This window comes from Pteropus vampyrus, unplaced genomic scaffold (genome assembly GCF_000151845.1).
Source record: "Pteropus vampyrus isolate Shadow unplaced genomic scaffold, Pvam_2.0 Scaffold27, whole genome shotgun sequence".
NCBI classification, from domain to species: Eukaryota; Metazoa; Chordata; class Mammalia; order Chiroptera; family Pteropodidae; genus Pteropus; species Pteropus vampyrus.
This window is the reverse complement of record NW_011888808.1, coordinates 10,072,276-10,093,501: the sequence shown is the minus strand read 5'-3', so window position 1 is coordinate 10,093,501 and position 21,226 is coordinate 10,072,276. Positions and strand designations below refer to the sequence as shown.

At 34.0% G+C, this 21,226-nt stretch overlaps 1 protein-coding gene across 3 annotated transcripts in view; it reads left to right on the top strand.

Annotated features, from left to right (window-relative positions):
• ZFR (zinc finger RNA binding protein) overlaps positions 1-21,226 on the top strand; it is a 67,475-nt gene that overhangs the window by 37,591 nt on the left and 8,658 nt on the right. For 2 of the 3 annotated variants that reach the window (XM_011356453.2, XM_011356454.2), the window contains 6 exons: positions 2,163-2,325; positions 3,238-3,443; positions 4,115-4,265; positions 5,706-5,847; positions 10,443-10,540; positions 11,406-11,501. In XM_011356453.2, the coding sequence (XP_011354755.1) occupies positions 2,163-2,325; positions 3,238-3,443; positions 4,115-4,265; positions 5,706-5,847; positions 10,443-10,540; positions 11,406-11,501 (856 nt within the window). The remainder of the gene's footprint in view (positions 1-2,162; positions 2,326-3,237; positions 3,444-4,114; positions 4,266-5,705; positions 5,848-10,442; positions 10,541-11,405; positions 11,502-21,226) is intronic. The other variant, XR_002779443.1, reaches the window with a different exon arrangement.

Sequence of the window (21,226 nt, the reverse complement as noted above, 5' to 3'; positions counted from 1 at the left end):
GTAGATTGTTTCCAGTATTTTCCTATTATGACTACATGGGCTATCCTTGAGGCTATAAATCATGATTAGTTGCTAATAACCCCAAAATGGAAGTGTTTGATTTCCATTTTGAAAACTTTTAAGAGCTTTTGTTTATGTAGATTATAACTGTCAAGATTTGCTGTATTAGAAATTAAAACTGAGAAGTTTAAATATTTTTTCATTCATTTTAAAATGACATTTTAACTTAAAATGTAGTTAAACGTAATATATTTAATAGATATAACATGCTAAAAATTAACTTTAACTTTCTGTAAGAATGACATCGTTTTAACATTTTTGTGAATTTCTTTAATGTCTGGCTTAAGAGAAGGCAGCATAGTTCACATATCTGTTTCTATGTTCAGTATGTTATGATAACCACATTTGCCTCAATCTCCATTGTATGCTCATGAGAGAAAGAGAATGGAAAATTAATATCATGGAAGTAATTTCGATGTCATGGATCCCCGGAAGGGGTCTCAGGTACCATCCGAGGTCCCTGGACCACACTTTGAGAACCACTGCTGTAACTTATTAAAATCTCTACCAATAAAAGAGTGAAACATGAAAGCCATTTTTGTTTATATGACTAGCAAACTGAGTTTTTGTTTCATGCCTGACCACTTATATTTCTTTCATTTTAAATTGCCTGTTTTTACTTAGGTGTTGTTGATTCATACAGATACAGACACTTCTTATGTTGTAGCTATTAAGCCATTATTAATGCGTTACTTCTAAACAGTTTTTGCTGTTATTTATGTATCAATTTTTTTAAATGTATGAAAATCTGTTAGTCACATTCTTTATGAAATTTCTGCCTTTGTGGTACGTTGGAAATTCTCTATACCTAGACTGTGCAGTTTTTTTTCTCCAATAAGCAAATATTTATTAAGTACTTACCATTTGCCAGGAAGTAGTAGGCACTGAATGTGAATTGGTGAACAATGCCTTTATTTAACTTTTAAACATCTTTAGTAATAACAGTAAACTATTTGAAACTGGTATGAATGTGGTTTCCCAGAGCCTTCAAGGTATTTTAATTCATTTTCTGTCAAGGCCTAAACAACATAGAAATATTGTTCTGTGCTTCTCCTAAAGTCCTGAATTGGATGACCTAAAAAGCACTACTTATTCCCAACCTGACATAATGGGTAGTTTCTGCAGTGCTGCTTAAGAAGCATACTTCTTAGATTTTGTAGTGAACACATTTGTCTAGTAAAACCTTACTGCTATAAAAATTTGCTTTAGAGATATGATTTCACTTGGGAGTTATTGGTATCCTAGTTTGAAGCTAAAAGTGAGGATAGAACAGAGTGTGAGATGGTGAAAAGTTAAATTCTGAAAATGTTGGCCATTAAAGCAGAGGCTACATACCAGCTGCCCACAGTCCAAGTTCAGCCCATGGGTGTTTTATTTGGTATACATGGCATTTTAAAATTTGAACCAGCATTTAAAAACCAACATTAAAGACATTTAAAAACATTAAAATCCTGATGACCTTCAGATAACAACCTTATGGTAGTAATTAATAGGAGCTAAGTCACAGCTGTTCTCATACTTTCTACTTTACTGTAGTCTCCATCACCCTTAATATGTTGCCAAGAATGAGACAGAATGTAAGTTGCCATTAGTCTTGCACTGTTGTTCTCATAGTAGAAAAAATGTCTTTGTCCCTGCCTATATCGTAAAAGGAGAAATTAAAGGTAGTTGTAAGAGGTTTTCTTTAAAGAGAAAAAGAGCACATTTCTTTGGAGACACGAAGAAATTTCTAAATTAATGTGCTTTGGGTATTTCACTCACACACATCATCACTCTGGCCACTTTAGGGCATTTAAGTTAATCTCTCCCTTAAAGAGGGAGATGTTGGAAGGAACTCGGGTTTTGGATGCTTGTTATTTCAACTTAGACCTCAAACTGTGAAATTTTGGGTTGCTTTTCTCTTTGTATTCTCACCTTCTCTTTTTACTTGCATTCACTTCCATTTACTTCTGGATGAAAACAATAAAGGAAATCAGATGTAGGAGGAAAAAAAGGTATTAGGCTGATTTGGGGCTTTTTTTAACAATTTTTTTATGTTATTGCCATAAGTTCTTGTGCTGTATTTTTCTTACAGGCTTGTAATGTCATTCTTTGTGTTTCAGACGTTATGAAGAGGACATGTACTGGAGAAGAATGGAGGAAGAACAGCATCATTGGGATGATCGCCGCCGAATGCCCGATGGTGGCTATCCTCATGGTCCCCCAGGTCCATTAGGACTTCTGGGAGTCCGACCAGGCATGCCTCCTCAGCCGCAGGGACCTGCAGTGAGTGTTCACTTTGTTTATAATGGGGCAAAAGTGTAAGCCTGGTTAAGAATTAGAAGATAACAGTTTGGGAGACTAAGATTTAGTAACCTCGCAATCTCAATGTAACTTTAATTTGATTTAGAATTTTTCCTTCTATTATTACAGGTGTTTTAGCTCTTGTCTTTATGTATAAGGACTTCATAGAGTTTCCATGAGTCTTTCTTTCTTTTAAATATAAGTTCAATGGGAGTAGAGCTTCTTATAATTCCATTACCAGTGGTTTCGTATCTTTTCCTTCAGATCCTGACTATCTAAAACCTACTACTAGGATCAGGAGTAATAAGTAAATAGTTCAAGATTTGCACCACAGTTGATAAATTAGGAAAACTGTAGGAAAGGTCTGCATCTTAGAGTTTGTGTTCTGTGGAAGCTGGGTAAAAGAAGAGACACCTTTGGGTGTGAGGAACATTTCATAGAAGTTTAGACTGCGAGATAACAAGAGGATATTTGTTTGGTTTTTTAGAGAGCACTTAGAAAACAGCAAATTTCTCTTTTTTAACCTATTTTGTTTCTCATTTGTCTTTACACAGAACATAAAACATTTTATTGAAAAGCAAAAAAAGTTTCAGAATCACTGCTTTTTAGAGTTTGAAAAAGTTTTAATAACTTTTGATGCATATGATAATTTTACTTGTTTTAAGGCAAAATATATATATAGACACATACATACACACCCTTGGTAGTATAATTTGCCATAGTTTGCATTTTTCTTTTTATTGAAACAGCAAAAGAGAAGATAGTTTTAAAGGGACATTTTGCATAATTGTTCGTTATTAAAAAGATATGACAAAAATATGTATATTTAAGAAATAATAGTTTACTCTTTTGCTCAGGAAACTTTTTAAAATGACGTAACATTTTTTTCTCTAGCCCTTACGTCGTCCTGACTCATCAGATGACCGTTATGTGATGACAAAACATGCAACCATTTATCCAACTGAAGAGGAATTACAGGCAGTTCAGAAAATCGTTTCCATCACTGAGCGTGCTTTAAAACTTGTTTCAGATAGTTTGTCTGAACATGAGAAGAGCAAGAGCAAAGAGGGAGATGATAAGAAAGAGGGAGGTAAAGACAGGTGTGTTTGTTTTCAGTTATATACATAATACATTTTTGCTTTTCCTTACATGGACTTCTTAAACTTGGCAGTAAAAGTTATAAAGACTGAAAACCCTCTTCTGTGAGTCTACATGTCTTATCATGCTTGTATTAGATATATAATGTATTCAACTGCTTTATTTAAATTTATATAAAACTATTTTGTCTGTTTTCAAAGCTGCCTTTGCAGTCTTCTAATTGCATTCAGTTGCTATTCAGTTTTTATTTATTTGTTGCAACTATCCCATGTTCAGTCTTCATTGCAGTGACTTCTTTTTCCTTAATACATTGACCATGAAGCCCAAGCTTTAGTAGTATCTTTCATAAGTTTTGCATTGTAATCTATAACTTTTCTTGATCCCTTTATTTGGAAAATTTTTTGTATTAGGAATGGCACTGATTCTGATTTGTAATATGTGACAATGTTTTTTTGCTTTTTACTTGTCCCTATGAGAACTTAGCTCTTAATTGATTTATTTATCTACATTTCTTATATAAAGGAAGGATAATTGTAAAATTTTGAATGTTTTATACTGTAATTGATGAAAAATTTAGTAATATGAGAGTTATTTAATTTGCTATTGTGTTTAGAGATTATCGTGGTTCTGGTTAAGAAGAGAAATGTCATAATTTGATTTGATTTTACTGCAGAGCTTTAAAAGGAGTTTTGCGAGTGGGAGTATTGGCAAAAGGATTACTGCTCCGAGGAGATAGAAATGTCAACCTTGTTTTGCTGTGCTCAGAGAAACCTTCCAAGACATTATTAAGCCGTATTGCAGAAAATCTACCCAAACAACTTGCTGTAAGTATTATGGAAATATTCATTTTACCCCTTGTCTGGTTCAAAGTTTTTGGCAGGACTAACTGCACTTCATTTTAAACCTAAGCCAGCCTTTAAATTTTTGGCTTGACTTTGCTTATTGAGTTTTTTCTTGGTTGTGCAAATTGGTAGAGCTATTTTCTATTTTGTCTTTTTAGGTTTTATAGTGCTTGTATTTGGCATGAAGCCATCTTGCTAATTAAAATGTAAAATTGCATGTCCTCTTTCTGTCCTTTTACAAGATTTGAATCATCAGCAAGAAGACAGTTTGTTCAGAACAGAAAGTGATTTTTTTTAATAAAACAAGCATAAATTTTTTAAATTTGTGAACCTTTTGTCTATTTGCTTGAATACATGTTTTTAATAAAGTATACTTACTAAAATATAGTCTTTCTGGTTCAAATTTCCCTGGGTTTATTCTGATTATTTTCAATTTTCTATATCTTATAACAATAGGAATTGCTTCTCCAGTGTCCAGTTAGCAAATCATGACAATGCACAATTAATAAAATATCCCCTTTTGGTCCTACAAAAGCAATTTTTCTTAAATTTGAATTTTAAAAGCTTTTACAAATTAGCTTGTCAGAAACTCTGACTGAGATTTAAGATAAAATCTCTCGCAGTTTAATTAGGCATTCTAAATCCAAGAATTGACATGTCACTGGTAGTGTGTATTCTGTAGTAATGAGTCAGAATAGTACCTGACCACAGCACACCAACTAATAACAAAAGGGATAAGGAAGCACATTATTGAACTTAAGCTCTGACAACTCTGGCACTTACTGTTGTTTGCTTTATGTTACCATTGTTCCAAATAAGTTTCTTGCTGTGGGTGAGTCTTTTTAAGTATTAGAAGCCAGCAGAATTGGCATTATGTGTCTACTTCTTACTCCTTTGAAACAGCTAGGACAATGAGGAGACAGAAGAAGTTTGAGGTCTTTGAAAGAATTATAAGAAACACCTTGATCCTAATTGTGGTGCTTAGTAAAACTACAAGGCAGGAAATATTATATCTTAACTAAGTAGTTAACAGGTAATTAAGCTAAAAGCAGAATATTTTTTCCAAATCAGTCATATTTAACTGTACAAGTGGCTAAGCAAGAGAAATAGAATTCTTCATCATCATCGTTGTCATAGTTAACATTTATATTGTGTTTACTATGTACTATAGGTACTGTTTTAATTGCTTTTTATAATTAATTCACTTAATCCTCCAACAGTCCTATAGATTAGATAGAATTACTCTCCCCATTTTCTAGAAATGGGTTTAGGGGAATTCAAAGAATTCTGAAAAGAAAGTGGAACAAGAGTTTAATGATATTTGCATTAAAGTAGTGAGAAAAATGAAAGAGCCATAATGAAACTGCCTTGTCTGATAATGTAAAAGGTCCAACTAAATTTCTTGTGCTCTTCCTTATGTAGGTTATAAGTCCCGAGAAGTATGACATAAAGTGTGCTGTGTCCGAAGCGGCAATAATTTTGAATTCGTGTGTGGAACCCAAAATGCAAGTCACTATCACCCTGACATCTCCAATTATTCGAGAAGAGAACATGAGGGAAGGAGGTTGGAAAGCCATTAAACATTCTACCTTTCTTTCTATTAACTTTTTTTTCACTTATCTACTCTTTAAGATGGCATTAAGCCCTAGAAGGCAACATGCTGGCATTACATATGAATTTGGTAGACTTGACTTACGTAGCAAACAGTTTTGCTTTAGATCATTTCCCAGCAAGTAAATGCTCTTTTTAGTAATGTATTTTTATATAAAACACTCATGGTATTATTGATTTTCTTGATTTTTTTTTTCTTTTCTTGCTAACCTCAGATTTCTGGAAAAAAAGTCAAAATAATTCTTACTGGCATAGTTGACACATGAAAAAAATTAAATGTTGCTAGTAAGGGGCCACAAATTTAACTTCCATTAAGAAGTTCTTGTCTTATAAAAAGACGAGAGTTTCAGAAATAAAATTGGTTAAATACTCATGTTACTTTTAAGAGGTATCGTTATATATGTAATCATGCATGGATTTGGCTTGACTTGTAGTAAATATTTCTAGTTCTCTGAGGTTGCTCTTTGGTTTGGAGCGCTTTTATAAATGGAGAGCATCCTAATTAATGCACGTAGATTTGGGCTTTTGAACCCAATATTATACTAGAGATATTGAAAAATACATGGTGTAGGTGTAGTTGTGAGTTATAGTATAACTCAGGGTTTTTAAACTTACTTCACAATTGTAGAATATGAAATCCTGCTGGTGCCAGCAATGTTGCTTTAGGGACTATTCTGTAACATTTTCAAAGCTTCAAAAGCTTTTAAGCCAAAAAGCATGGTCAGTGTCTGCCGAATGTTGGTTCTGTTGTTTTATGGGTCAGATAAAATTTACTTTGTTTCCTTTCATGTTGTTTTTGTACATAACTTGTTGATTATGGAGTTATAATCTACACTAATATTTCTTTGTGATAGATGTAAAGAAGAAAAGAATTTTATATATTGAATATTAAAATTTGTCTAAAATAGCTACGGTAGGCTCTCAATTACTGTCACTTTAAATTTGATTTCTCATATAGCAAAGCAATTTTTAAGGCACTGGGCTTTCTAAAACCCAGGAAAAGAATATTTTATTCACAAATATGGTCATTAGGAGGCATGTCTAATTTTGCATACTTTATATATACATCATATCAGGACTTGTATGTTGTATAAGCTTTGCATCTTAAAAATAAATAGGATATTTGTAAAGGATCTTTTATATAAACATGAGTTTCCACTTAAGGTCTACTGGTGGATATTACTGGAAAAACAGCTCCCGAGTCAATGCGGTCAATTCATATGCAGCATATTGATCTTAGGATTTGAAAAAGAAATCTTCTAATATATATTATAAGTAAAATTGCTGTACTTAGGATGAAATTATATCTGTATAAGCATTTAACTATTTCAGAGCATATTTTATCCATTTGTATTTAAGCTTAGTTTAATTTATGCAGTATCAAGTCATTTTATTATGTTGCAAAAGTCTAGTTAATTGTATCATATTTGTAGTAGAGTATTTGATAACCTATCCCTTCTAAAGGAAACAAAATTATATTTTTGTCTGACCCAGACTTGATTTAGAATTATTGTTCTGAATTTCATAAATATTATGGTGAGAAAAATGATCAGTCCAAAATTGGAAGATTTTACTTCAAGACACTGAGCTGAAAAGTTAGATGTGCAAAAAGTGTAGAAACATTTTTAGTTCCTTGCTGCAGATAACTGCAGTAAACCATGTCCGTAGCTTCATTATGAAGATTGCTTCTTTCTTGCTGCAGAATAACGGTATGTATTCTTTCTCACTGCAGCTCCCAGTGCTCTGTGTCTTAAAATCATTTAAAGCCTATAGCTTGCTTTGGGGAGTTAGTACAGGGGGTAAGGAAGGCTTTGCCGGAAGAGCAATTGTAAATTGGGAGACTTGCGCATAGTGTGGTAGCCTCTTCCATGCGTAATGGTCCTATTTAATATCAAAATGATTTAAAGGAAGTGATTAAATTGCCCAAATAACTGTTAAACGCATGACAGATCTATTTTATGGTACTGTGTTTGACAGTTAAATATTAAGTAAACATTTAATTGACTTGAAGCTTGAAATGTTCAAAATGCTCTAACCCTTGCTACAGAGTGTTTTCTGCAGCAAGTCAAGTATTGTGTGTGTTTTTTTCCACCTGTAGCTTATCAGGCCCGGTCCAAAGCCTTCTAGCAGAGGGGATTGATTCCTGTCAGGGGTTGCTGCCAAGACATCGGAAGGATTTTTGACCAAGGTTTTCAAAAGCTCAGTGTCACACCTGCCATTTGATTAAGAAGGGATTTTGGATGCAGAGCCTGGCATTTATTGTCTTTTGTGTGATTGTTCTGTTTGTTTTGTCTTTGTCTCTTCTAGAATTGAGCAGTGTTCACACTAGTTTTTAAATGGTTGGGTGGATTATATATTTTACATAACCATGTTAATTTAAATTAATATATTCCCATTAACTTTTAATCATAAAATAGTGTGGACACAGCATGTCTTCTAACTGGTGATTAACCCCTTAAATTTATGAAATACATTCACGTAGGGTAAGAATTTGCTTTTATTTTTTTAATAAATTAACTGATTTTTGTTTTGTTTTAACTGGGTATTAGGCAACAAGTGTGATTTTAGTACAATACGTCTAAGGGGTTAATCCACTTGAAATACATAATGGGTGCAAAAATCCACACTCTAAATTTAACAATTTTCTATGTATAACTCTTAATTTGTTTTTAAATTGCAATAGGTGTCTTGGCATCTTTGGAGTTGTATTATTGAAATGTCCAAAGTTATGAAGTTTGTGTGCAAAAAGTTTTTTTCTTACATTTTGTTGGAAATCACAACATTCTGAATTAACATTAGAAATTTAGAAACTTTAGAAAGAGATTGCACATCGTCACCTATTTGCATTCTAGCTTTAGCAAATAAAGTAAATAAATAGGGACTCAGAGAGTCCTTAAGCATGTTCTTAACCCTGCTTTGAGGAGTGTTTCCCCCCACCCCTTTCTTTTTTACTTCCTTAGTTAACTGTGCTTTCCTGTGTTCCTTTTTCTTATCTCAGAATAGCCCATTTCTTATGTTCACTATATTTCTGGATTTAGTAGTTGGTTGTACAGGTTTTGAGATTATCTTTAAAAATTACTAGTATTTTTGTCTCAGTAGTTTCTTTTTAGTACCCAGATTCCTCTTAGTGTTCATTCTCAGAAAACCACATAGTATTAACTTTGATTATTTGTAAATCTCCCTTCTAATATGTCTTCTGAAAAATCTGTGCCATCTGAATATTTGAGGAGTAAGAACTAACAAAAGAAAGCCCAGACAGGATGAAATTCTTTATTACTTTAAAATATGCTTTTTTATATGTTATCTACTGAAAATAGGGTCAAGGATCCCTTAAGATTTCTGAATGCTCATATAAAATGTATAGTCAAGTACTTGCCCAGTAGTACTCTTAAAGTAAAATCATGTTTAACTTTTACCTTTATCATATACATTTCTTCTTTCTTCCTCATTGATTTGGTGCCCTCAGGGATTTAATAAATTTTATTCCAAATGCCCCCATAATTTTGATGCTCTTTAGGCAGAAGACCGTTTAATTCAATAGATTAGTTGCCCAGTATGTAATTTCTCTGTATTCGGAAAATATACTGTTAAAATCATCAAGAGTTAATGAATTAGATTGACTTAATCATTGTTTACTTATGAATATTTGATGAGCAAATTTGCTTTTATATTTATATACATTTTATAGATATATTTAGAGGAATATAAAGCTGGCCCTGCAACTGCTTTTATGAACCTCTTGTTAACCTCTTGTCCTGGTTCAGGTTTGGATTTTCTTGTCAAGTTTTCTTTAGCTCATTTATGTTTTAATAACAATAATCTGAATGAAATTAGTAATTATAACCTTAGACCCTACATATTATCATCAAAGCATTCTGCTTATTGCATCTCTTCTATTTCTATACTTGTTCTGTTAACCATGCTAGTTCCTAACTGCCCTTTTGTACATTACCCACTGTTTCTCTCCAGTTATTCTTTGGAACTCTGAACGCTTTATAGGAACTCTGAATTATAAAGGGCATTTCATGTTCCCTTACAGCTAAAATCCACTTATGGAAGAGAAAGTATTGAACTCTTAGAAATGCCAATTTTGGCTCTTTGGTTTTTTTCTGTGATTATTGCTCTATTGTCATTTCATATTTATCACTCTTTGCTATATTAGCCCCAGAATAACCTATGACTATTTAGAATACTGAACAAACTCAATAGTTTATTGTACATTCTCATTTATTATGGTGGATTTTTGTGTTCCCTCTTGTCTTGTTATCTTTGTGCTGGTGCGCTGTGTCCAGTAATCCTTCCTTTTGATTTTATTTTGGTGGGTAGGGTTTAGATTTGCAAAAAATATTATATTCCTAAATTGAGTTTAATTCTTTTGGTTGTCATATTGGATTATGTAAATTTTTTTAAAATAATTCCCTGGATGCATAAAAATGCAGATTACTCTCAAATGGCTCGTGTGACACTGATGCTACTTTAAGGAAGTGTCTTGCTCACCTGGTCAAACACCCATTCCTCACTGCATTTTGCCAATTCAATCCATTTTAGATGTAACCTCGGGTATGGTGAAAGACCCACCGGACGTCTTGGACAGGCAAAAATGCCTTGACGCTCTGGCTGCTCTACGCCACGCTAAGTGGTTCCAGGTTCGGAACATCATTTTACTTTTTTATTGTAGCCTTATGAGAGAGAGTAGTTCAGTACAACATGTTTAACTGTGTTTAAACATTGCAAAAGATTGCCCAAGCAACACTATTTTAAATTAAATTCCAGAAAATATGTTAACATAGAAAGCTGAGTTTGAAGATCTGCATATTGCAGTTACTATTAATTTGACAATAAACTTAGGTTTTGGGGGTGTTTTGTAGTTTGGGTTTTTTTATTTTTATTTTTAGTGGCTATATTTAAAGTTGACTTGTTCAGGAACATCACATGTTTGTGTATCTATATTTTGTTCCATAAGGCTGCAGATTAACTTTGCTTTAAATAATGGAATATGTGTTTAAAGCTTTGTGTATAGTTTTAAGATTTTTCCCCCTCTTTCTCTAAGTTTATAAGTGTAGGGAGTGAAAGGTGAGGAAGCAACTGTTTGGTTTAGTGACTTTGCAGTCATGCAAAGGCACAGAAGGGAAACCAAACAGATTTCCTTAACCTTTCAGTCCCTAGACAAACTTTTTAGCTCTTTACTTTTTCTTTTATTTCTAATGTAGGCAGATTTTTTTTTTAATTTACTGATTTAAATGAACACAGGTCAAGGTCCACAGGGGATCAAGAAATATTATTCTTGTATAATCTGTTTACTTTGACCTAAAATACCAGCTTTTAAATACTAACCCTGGCATAAAATATTGCTGTAAATGGCAGCTCATTGAATCCAATTTTAAGTGTGGTTATTTTTGTTCTGTTTTTATCTGAGCTTCCATTGAACAGTGGTATTTTAACTTCTTTTCATCAAGGGATATTTTTAATATTTCTAAGATTAATTCAGTTGGTTTTTGTGTTGCTCTCAAGGCTAGAGCTAATGGTCTGCAGTCCTGTGTGATTATCATACGTATTCTCCGGGACCTATGTCAGCGAGTTCCAACTTGGTCTGATTTTCCAAGCTGGGTAAGTAGTATGTAACTATACGGTGTGAAAAATAAACATTTAGGAAATATTTCTATGATTTTTATAGTCTCATCTAATACTTATCAAATACTTACCAACTTTATTTTCATTTCCTAAATATAGTTTCTTTCCTCTTCTAGTAAGAAATCTTGGAGGGTGGTCTTAGAGTTTTTAATTTTTTGAGAATTTACTATTTAAACAATTGCACTTGATGGGTTTTTTTTTTTTACTTTCCTCTCCTTTTTTTGTTTTAATTAACAGCCATTATTAATTGGCTTTTACATACATAGAGGTACAAAGACTTAAAAATTGGCTGTTAGTCTCCCTTTGCAGGATTCTGTTGACATTTTTTAAAAAGTGGCTAAGATTAAGATTTTAAAAAATTCAGAAATATTAAAAAATAATGAATAAAGGTAGGAAATTCGAATAATACAGAAACACAAAAGAAGTGAAAGCCTTCTTGTCATTTAAACGTGAATTACATCTTACCGGGTTTTTTTGTGATTTCTTCCAGAAAAAAAAGACGTACATAGACATTATATACATTTCTGTTTTTATACATGTACAAGTATCTCTTTGATGTTTGAACCTTTTTGATTCCTGAATAGAACGAATTCAGAGAGTGGAGAGAATCATTCAGAATTACAGTTGAACCTACTGATTCCAGAGTTGGGTTGGGTTAGTGAGAGTTGAATAGACAGGGTTACCTTAAGTCTATCTTTCTTTTTCTTTTCTTTTCTTTTTTTTTTTTTAAACACTGAAGTAATCATGGTTTTTACATTATTTGCATCTTTTCTTAACAAATGCATTTTGGAGCTCTTTGAGAAGGGCAGTCAGATCTACCTCATCTGCATTGACTACATGGTATTCCCATTGTATGAACATGCCATATTTTATTTAATATCTGTATTTGCTGGACATTTGGGTTGTTTGCAGTGTTTTGCTATTATATATTCATATTGTCAAACTTTTGTGAGTATTAATACACGTGATAAATTACTGGGGCTGGAATTCCAAGGTCAAAGAACATGTGCCAGTTGTTTACCAGGACATTGAGTCATTTAAAACTTCCAAAAACTATTGGAATGATCCTTCTCTTCACACCCTCACTAACTGTGCGGTATCATCACACTTTTTAACAATATGATAGGTAAAAAATAGTGTCTTTTAATTTACATTTCTTTGAGTAATTGCTGCCATTTGTAATTTTCTCTTTTAATTGTCAGTTCTTTAGTTAATCATCATTTTCTTAATAATTTATATTTTTTGTATAATAAATTAGCCTTCATATGGGAAAAAAATTTTGTTTGTTTTTCGACTTTATGATAGTTTTTCCTATTTAAAGCTTTTGATTTTTACAAATTCTAACTCAGTCCTTTATGACTTCTGGATTTTGCATTCTACTTACAAAATCCTCTTATATTTTAGGTTAAATCAGAGCTTTTTTCCGTATCAAATTATTTTCTACAGGTGCAAATATATTTTTTAATAATTTTATTTTTCATTTGTTGGCATACAGTACATATAATATTAGTTTCAGGTGTACAACATAGTCATTAGACACCTATATTTAACTCATAAAGTGATCACCCCAATAAATCTAGTGCTCCTCTAACGCCATATATAGTTAATACAATTCTATTGGCTATATTCCTTATGCTATACTTGCTATCTCCGTCACTATTTTATAACTATCAATTTGTACTTTTTAATCTCTTCCCCATTTGTCACCAACTCCTCAACCCCCCTCCTGTCTGGTAACCCTCAAAATGTTCTCTGTATTTGCCTTTTTGTTTGTCTTTTCTTTAGATTCCACATAGACATGCAATCGATTATATGGCATTTGTCTTCCTCTCACCTACTCAATTCAGCACACTACCTTCTAGGTCCATCATGAAATATCTTTTTCCATCCCATTACTTCTAAATCTTTGTGTGTCTTTTAATCTGAAGTGAATCTCTTACAGGCAGCTTACGTAAGGGTCGTTTTCTCATTCATTTAACCACCCTGTCTTTTGATTGGAGCATTTAATTATTTTTTCATTTGAAGTACTCATTGATAGATAGGTAGTTATTGCCATTCTTTGTTTAGACTTTTGATACATATTTTTTTCTTTTTAAATCCCTCCAACATTTTCTGTAATACTGACTTGGTGATGATGAACTCCTTTAGCTTTTTCTTGTCTGTGAAGCTCCTTGTTTTTCTTTCAATTCTAAATTATAGCTTTGTTAGGTAAAGTAATCTTGGTTATAGGTCCTAGGTTTTCATCATTTTGAATATTTTGTGCCAAGCCCTTCTGGCCTGTAGGGTTTCTGTTGAGAAATCAGCTGACAGTCTTATGAATGTTCCCTTGTATATAACGTATTGCTTTTCTCTTGCTGCTTTTAAGATTCTCTCTTTGAATTTAACCTTTGGAATTTTAATTATGATGTGTCTTGGTGTGAGCCACTTTGGGTTCATCTTGTTTGGAAGTCTCCGAACTTCCTAGGGTTGTATATCTATTTCCCTCACCAGGTTAGAGAAGTTTTCTGTCATTATTTTTTCAAATAGATTTTCAGTTCCTTGCTCTCTCTCCTCCTTCTGGTACCCCTGTGATGTGAATGTTGTTATGCTTGACATCTCAGAGGCGTCTTAAACTATCTTCATTTTTTTGGATTCCTTTTTTGTTGTTGTTGCTATTCTGATTGGATGTCCTCTGCTACCGCATCTTCTGTGTTGCTGATTCAGCCCTTTGTTTCATCCACTCTGATTCCCTCTAGTGTACTTTTCATCTCAGATATTGTATTCCTCATTTCTGACTTGCTTCCTATTATGTTTTCCATCTCCATTTTTGTTTTTTATCTCTTTTTTAAAGTTCTCACTGAGTTCATCTACTGTTCTCTTAAGTTTCTTGAGCATCCTTGTAACCAGTGTTTTGAACTCTTCATCTGGTATATTGCTCGTCTGCATTTTGGTGAAGTTCTTTTTCTGGAGCTTTGTTCTGTTCTTTCATGTGGGACATGGTTCTTGGTCTCCCCATTTTGGCTGCCTCCCTGTGTCTATTTCTGTTAATTAGGTAGAATATCTTAAATCTCCTGGTCCTAGAGTGGCTTTATGTAGTAGGTGTATTGTGGTGCATAGACCTGGGAGGGGTCCAGCTGCAGGCCATGTTCAGTGCAGCTTGTGCACCTCTGGGACCACCTGGTAAGAGTCACCAAGCAGTCCCCACATATGGCTGCCACCTGTGCTGGGCTTATAGGTGCCTTGAGGGGCCAAGTCAGAAACTGAGGCCGGCTGCCACTGGTGCGGGGGTTGGGGCTGCTCAGCAAGAGGTACAGGGCACGCCGAGGCCAGATGCTGCTTCTTTGGGTTTTGTGAGTCTTTGAGAGATTTTCTGAAAGTTTGCAGCAGGAGCCAAGACAGCCTGTTTGTATGGAATAAATCACTAGAAGCCACTTGGGTGGGCCCACAAGTTGGGAGAGGTGGAGTCTCAGGGAATCCCCTGGGCGGAGCGATCTCTGTTATCCAGGTTGATGGCGCCTACATGTGCAGCCTGGGAGTGGGGAGGGCTCAACAGAGGAACAGTGGCTTCTGCCTGCACCTGTCTGAGAGCCAGCCACCCCTCTAGCCTTCACCCTAAAGTCCAACAGCTCGGTGCCTCCTTGTATGTCCCTGGCGCTCGTTGAGCCGCTTTCGCAGCTCTGGAGCTCAGAGCGAGCGAGTTCATCACTGAGTAAAGCCAGGCGCAGGCCCTTTAAGAGGAAGGTCTCTGCTTCCTGTATCCCTCTGTCTCATTCAGCTGCAGTCTACACTGTTTTCACAGCTGGAGGGTGGGGACTTCTCTTCCCACCACTGGACCCCTGGGCCAGGCCTAGTGTGTGGCCAGGACCTCTGGCTCCTTAGGTGGGGGAGGTGGCTCTGCAGCCAAGATAGCCCTCCCAACTCTCCATTGCCATACACGATCGTGGGAACAGGCCATTCTGCATCTCCACCCCTCCTACCATTTGAGGTGGCCTCAAATTTGAGGTGATGTAGTTGTAGGGCTTCTGTTCAGCCAGACCTCTGGGGACTCTGCGTACTGGTTGCTCTGTAGTTTTGTTATAACTCTGGTGTGGCCACTAGAGGACAGGTGTATATGACTTCTACATTCTATGCAATCTTGAATCCTCTCCGCATATAGGTTTTATAATACCTAACAAAAGCTCCTAGAAGGATATCTTCCAAGTTAGAATTAGTGGTTGTCTCTGAGGAATGAGAGGGAGAGATGATTAGGATTGAGATCGGTAATATTTGGCTTTTATCAGGATAAAATATACATACATTCATTGCTTGTAAACTTAAAAAATTAATTTAATAATTATAAATGGATTAAAGATGGATCTAGCTATATGTTTTACCGGACCAATTGTCAATTATTCCAATACCATTTAATAATTAATAATGACTGCCCTCCCAACCCCCAGTTAGAAATTTCATTATCATAAACCAGTGGTCTCAACCAGGGGCCGTTTTGCCCTCTAGGGGACATTTGGCAATGTCTGGAGACATTTTTGGTTTCTTTTTTGTGGGCCTATTTATGTGGTTGTCTTTAATTCCTCAGCCCATTTTCTTTTCACATGTTAAACTCTTAATTATCAAAGCTTCATAGTTGTTTTCAAAGTTCTGATGTCCTTTTCATCACACTTCTCCCTCTCTGTTCTTTGCCCCCCATTATAAACGCCATCCTGCACAGAAGAATTTTTTTGGCTTTTCTCATGGTTTTTTTTTTCCCCCAAATGAACTTGACTACCATTTTGTTCAGTTTCTCCATAGTTCTCTCTTCACATTTTCTAAGTTAGAATAGTACTGCATTGAATTAATAGATTAATTTGGAGAATATTGTTACTTTTATAATACTAACTTTTCTTAGCCTATATTATGGGATGTTCTACTTACATTACTGAAATTCAGTTTTTGTACCTATTTAGATTTGAATAGGTTCTGTGCATGTTAAGTGTTTGGGGTTTTTTGTACCTAGGTATTTTATCTTTTAGAATTTTTTTTCCTCTCACATTCTATTTTCTGGTTATCGTTTATGTATATAAAAGCTATTAGCTTTGGAAATGAATTTTGTAACCCACCACTTGACTGCATTCTTTTATTTGTAATAATTTCTTTCATGTGATTCTCTTGGGTTTTCTAGTCTGAAAATCATACTTAAAAGTGGTATTTTGCCTTCCCACTATTTTTCGTTATTTCTTTTTTCTTATTTAATTGATACTTCTACAGTAAATATAGCATAAAAGAAATAATACTTTCCCTTGCATGTTATGTTTGTAATTGTGTTGAAAATGATTCTACTGTATAAAGTGTAGTAAGCATGTTATACAGTCTTTTATTTGAGCTATTTACTTCTTTGTCATGTTAGAAGTATCAATCTTTTCCTAGTTTACTAAGTAATTTTTAATTGGGAATGGAAATTGAACTTCATCAGATAATTTTTCAAGTTATTAACATCAGTGTGTAGTTTTCTCCCTTTAATCTGTTAATATTGTGTATTATACAGATTTTTTTACATTGCACTGCCTTTGCATTCCATGGGTGAGCCTCATACAGTGTATGAGAATAATCTTAATAAACTGTTAGGTTCTGTTTGAATAGTCTATTTTGGAATTTTGCAGTGACATAATTTTTTATAGTTTTATGTTTGTCCTCTTTGTCAGATTTTAAGCCAATAATGTACAAACTCTGTTAAAACAATTTGGAAGTTTTTGTTCCTACACCTTATAGAATCTTTATTCCTTTTTTTTTTTTTTTTGCTTTTAATTTTCCTTGTTTGATTAGACTAGCCAGTAATAATGGTTGCTATATAGGAGCAAAATGACAAATGAGTGTTTCAGTATTTATTGGGGATCATAATTCCTGCTTCCTTCAACTTCAGTCCCCTCATCCCAGGTGCCCGTAAGGCATTTTTTTTTTTTTTTTTTTTTTTTTTTTTTTTTTTTTTTTTTTGGTAGTAAGTCCAAACTTCATGTGAGAATGGACTCTCAGGCCATTCCTTCTAGACCACTCTTGGAGTCTGGAGGGTCCTGTACCTTTTTTTCCTTCCATATCAGAGAGCCATCAACTTCAGAGAACACCCTCTCCTTTGAGATTACAGAGCTGTTAGAACTCAGTGGGAAAGAAAGATGCCCAGGTGAAAGGAATTGTGGAGGCATAGACCATGGCAGGGTAATGATGGAAGAGTCCAAGAAGGATGAGCAAAGCTGTTGGCTGATCTTTGAAATCATGAACACATAACATGTAGCACACTTGTATTTTGGTGGTTGGAAACACACCAAAACGTCAGTATTTTGACATTTAAAAATTACTCCCAGTATTATATTCTTTAGGTAGTACAGTGGTTTATCTGTTTTATTTGATTTTTCTCTTCTCAAAGAATCAACTCTTTGGATTTATCTGCCAGATCTACCATTTTATACTTTAATAAATCATTAATTTCTAATTTCTGTTCTCCTTGGGTTTATTTTCTTTGCTCTTTTACAAATGTCTTGAGTTGGATACTTGCTTCATTCACTCACACTTTAATTATGTAGAGGTTTTAAAGCTGAACACAGATTTTTGGCTATATATGTAATATTTTTTTCTTTGTTTTCTATACTGTCTAAAATTTGTTTTAACATTATCTTTAACCAAGAGTAATTTTGAGGGAATTTTTTAACTCTACGTGATTGAAGAAGGGTGGTTTTTGTTTTTGTAAATAACTTCTAGTTTTTATAGCATTGTAATCCAATAAATGTATTCTACTTGCAGTTTTTTAAATTTGAACTTTTTCTTTGTGGTCCAATAATGTGTACAATTTTAATTGGGCATTTAAAAGATATGTTCTTGAGAAGGTATAATGTACAATATATATGTCTTAGTTCAGCTTGATCCATCATTTTGTTCATACCTTCTGTGTTATTTCCTTACATATTTTTTTGTCTACTTCATCTGACCATGGACCGACAAAAGTGAATTAAAATCTGCTACTTCTGTTATGTTTCTATTTCTCTTGTATTTCTTACAGTTTCTGCTTTATTGTTTTGTTGCAGTGATATTTTGGACGTAAACACTTAAGACAGTTATGTCGTGAATCTGAACCTTCTGTCATTATAAAGGGCTCCTCATTTAACACTTTATGCCATGAGTTAATAAGAATCGTTCACTTTTTAATATCGAATTTCTAACCTTTTGTTACATTCGGTATGATTTTATTCATGTTCCTTCTGTTTTCTTCTGTCGTTTCCGTAATTCTTATCCTTTTTCCTTTTTACGAATATGTTTTCCTTGTGATTTAGACAATTAGTTGTTGCCCTTCTAATTTTATGTGATATTCTCATTCATCTATTTGTTGAACAGTTTTAGATGATATCAACCTTTCATTTATAAAAACTGAGAAAATTGTCACTTATTCTTTCCTCTTCCCCTTTGGGCTTCTTGTTATATTTTCTTCTTTCATTTGTTTTATTCATTTCTTTAATATACTTAAATTTGTTCCTTGAGTTATCTGACTCAAATTCTGATTGCACTTAGAAAAGGAAGAAACACTTATACTTTTTTAAGCCTTAAAAGTGTTGAAAATAACTACATTTATCTTACGTAATCTTATTCCTTATGATTGTTTATAATCTTTATTTTAAAAACCACTAGGTTTTTTACCAGGGCTTTTCATTTTTTGATCAACTGCATTTTATCGTTGAAGTTTTTACTTAAAAGTGTTTAAGTTTTTTGAACCACATGTTTGAGAATCTCTACCAATTGCTGTATTTTAATGAGAAATACATTTTTGGGTCACAGTTTTTCTCTATTTCTGGCTCCATTATCTTCCAGCATTGAGTATTGCTAAGTCTAAGTCCAGCCTAATTATTTTGCCCTTGCTTTTTCTACAGGCTGCTGAAATAATTCCTTATTTATCCTTGAATTTCAGTAGCTTAACCAAATTATGTCTTGGAATCTGTTCTTCAGTATCAACATTTCATTGAAACCTTTGTTCTTTTGTCCTGCAGATTTGACTTTTGTTTCAGTTTGAAGGAAGAACAATCTTCTGTTATTTCTGAATTATGTGATTCTCTCTTTTAGGGACACCAGTTATCCTTATGTTGGATTCCCTTTGTCTTGCATATCTCTTGTCTTCTCTGCGATTGTTTTAATCTTAGTTCTCTTTCCTTTTGTGTGTCCTGTGATTGTCTCTTTGTCAGTAACTTGATTGTCAGCTATGTCTCAATCTTCTGTACTATTTATAATTCATTTATTTGTTGTGTAATAATGTTATTCTGCATTTCAATTTTCTTTATCAGCTCTGAAATCTTTTCATCTTTACTTTTGAGCTCTTAATTTCATTGTTTTTGTATTCGTCACATTTTCTCATAACTCAGAACATTAGCAGATTATATCTTCATTCCCTTAAGATTCTTCCAGAATGTATTTTTTTTTTTAACAGACATTATTTTTAGAGCAATTTTTGGTTCACAGAAAAATTGAGCAGAAAATAGAGTTCCAGTATACCCTTTGCCATGTACAGTCTCCCCATCAACATTTCTCAATAAAGCAGTACATTTGTTATAAGTGATGAACCTCTGTTAACCATCATTATCACTTAAAGTCTATAGAAAATAGATTATTTTTTAATCTATTTTTCGTGCTATGTTGTACCCAAATACAAGATGTCATGCCTGGTTTGTTTTTGTTTTTTCATCTTGTTGGTGCTTAGCATCATCAGTTGCAATACAAAAATCAGCTTTTTGTGCTGAGACTTCCAAACAAGAATTGTCTTTGAATCTATGCACACGTTTTAAAATACTTCTTTTTTTTTTGTTCATCTGCGAGCTCTGCTTTGAGGATTGTTTATGGTAAGAAGTAGGGTTTGGCTGCATGCAGCCTCGTTACAGACATGGGCTTTCTCCTGTGTCTCGATTGAGTGGGCTGTGGTACTCTTTAAGGGGTGGATTCCATTGGCATACTTTTAGGCTTCAGATTTCAAACCCAGGATGGGCTCTTGGGGCCTTCGCCTTTGCAGAATCTGCTATGTTTGTTTTCTGAGCTGATTCACCATCTCCTTTCAGGAGCAACTTCTATTTCCCTGAACCAAGACGGGGTTTTGGGTATGTGAAGCCACTTTGGGACACAGTTGAGAGTTCTTTGATATTACTTTTCCCTACCCCTCTTACTCTTTTGGAAGAGCTTATTTATTTTTTTCTTTTATCTACATATTAGTCAAATATCTGTTTATTATTTATGGATAATTAGGATTCTTCTGCTCTTTTTTTTTTTTTTAACTTCCACAGTCTTTCAGATGGTGAATTCTGTTACTTCACCTTTCTCTAGTGAGATGGAAGGTAGTCATTAGGAGTTTTAACGTTTAGGAAACTTTCTTTTCTTGGGACTACCTGCAACATGATGTGTAATACCTCTCCGAGTTGGAAGGTTATTGGTGAAATTTTTTGAATTTTTTTCATTCAGCTGCCAACCCCAACCCCATCTTTTTCTAGAAAGCCAAGTTGAGAGCTACATGGAGAGTTGGCCAAGCCACTCAAGGTTCGTGGAAGCGTTCTTTCACTGGCTGTTTTGTTGAAGCTGTTACAGCCTGTGATTGGGTGGCAGTAGTGTGTGTTTTAGCATATTTCTTAATCATAATCATGTTTGGGGGACAAGAGATCATGAGATTTGGCTTTTTACTATCACCTTAAGCAGAGAGTAACTTCTTGATTTTCACAAAGGAAATTTGA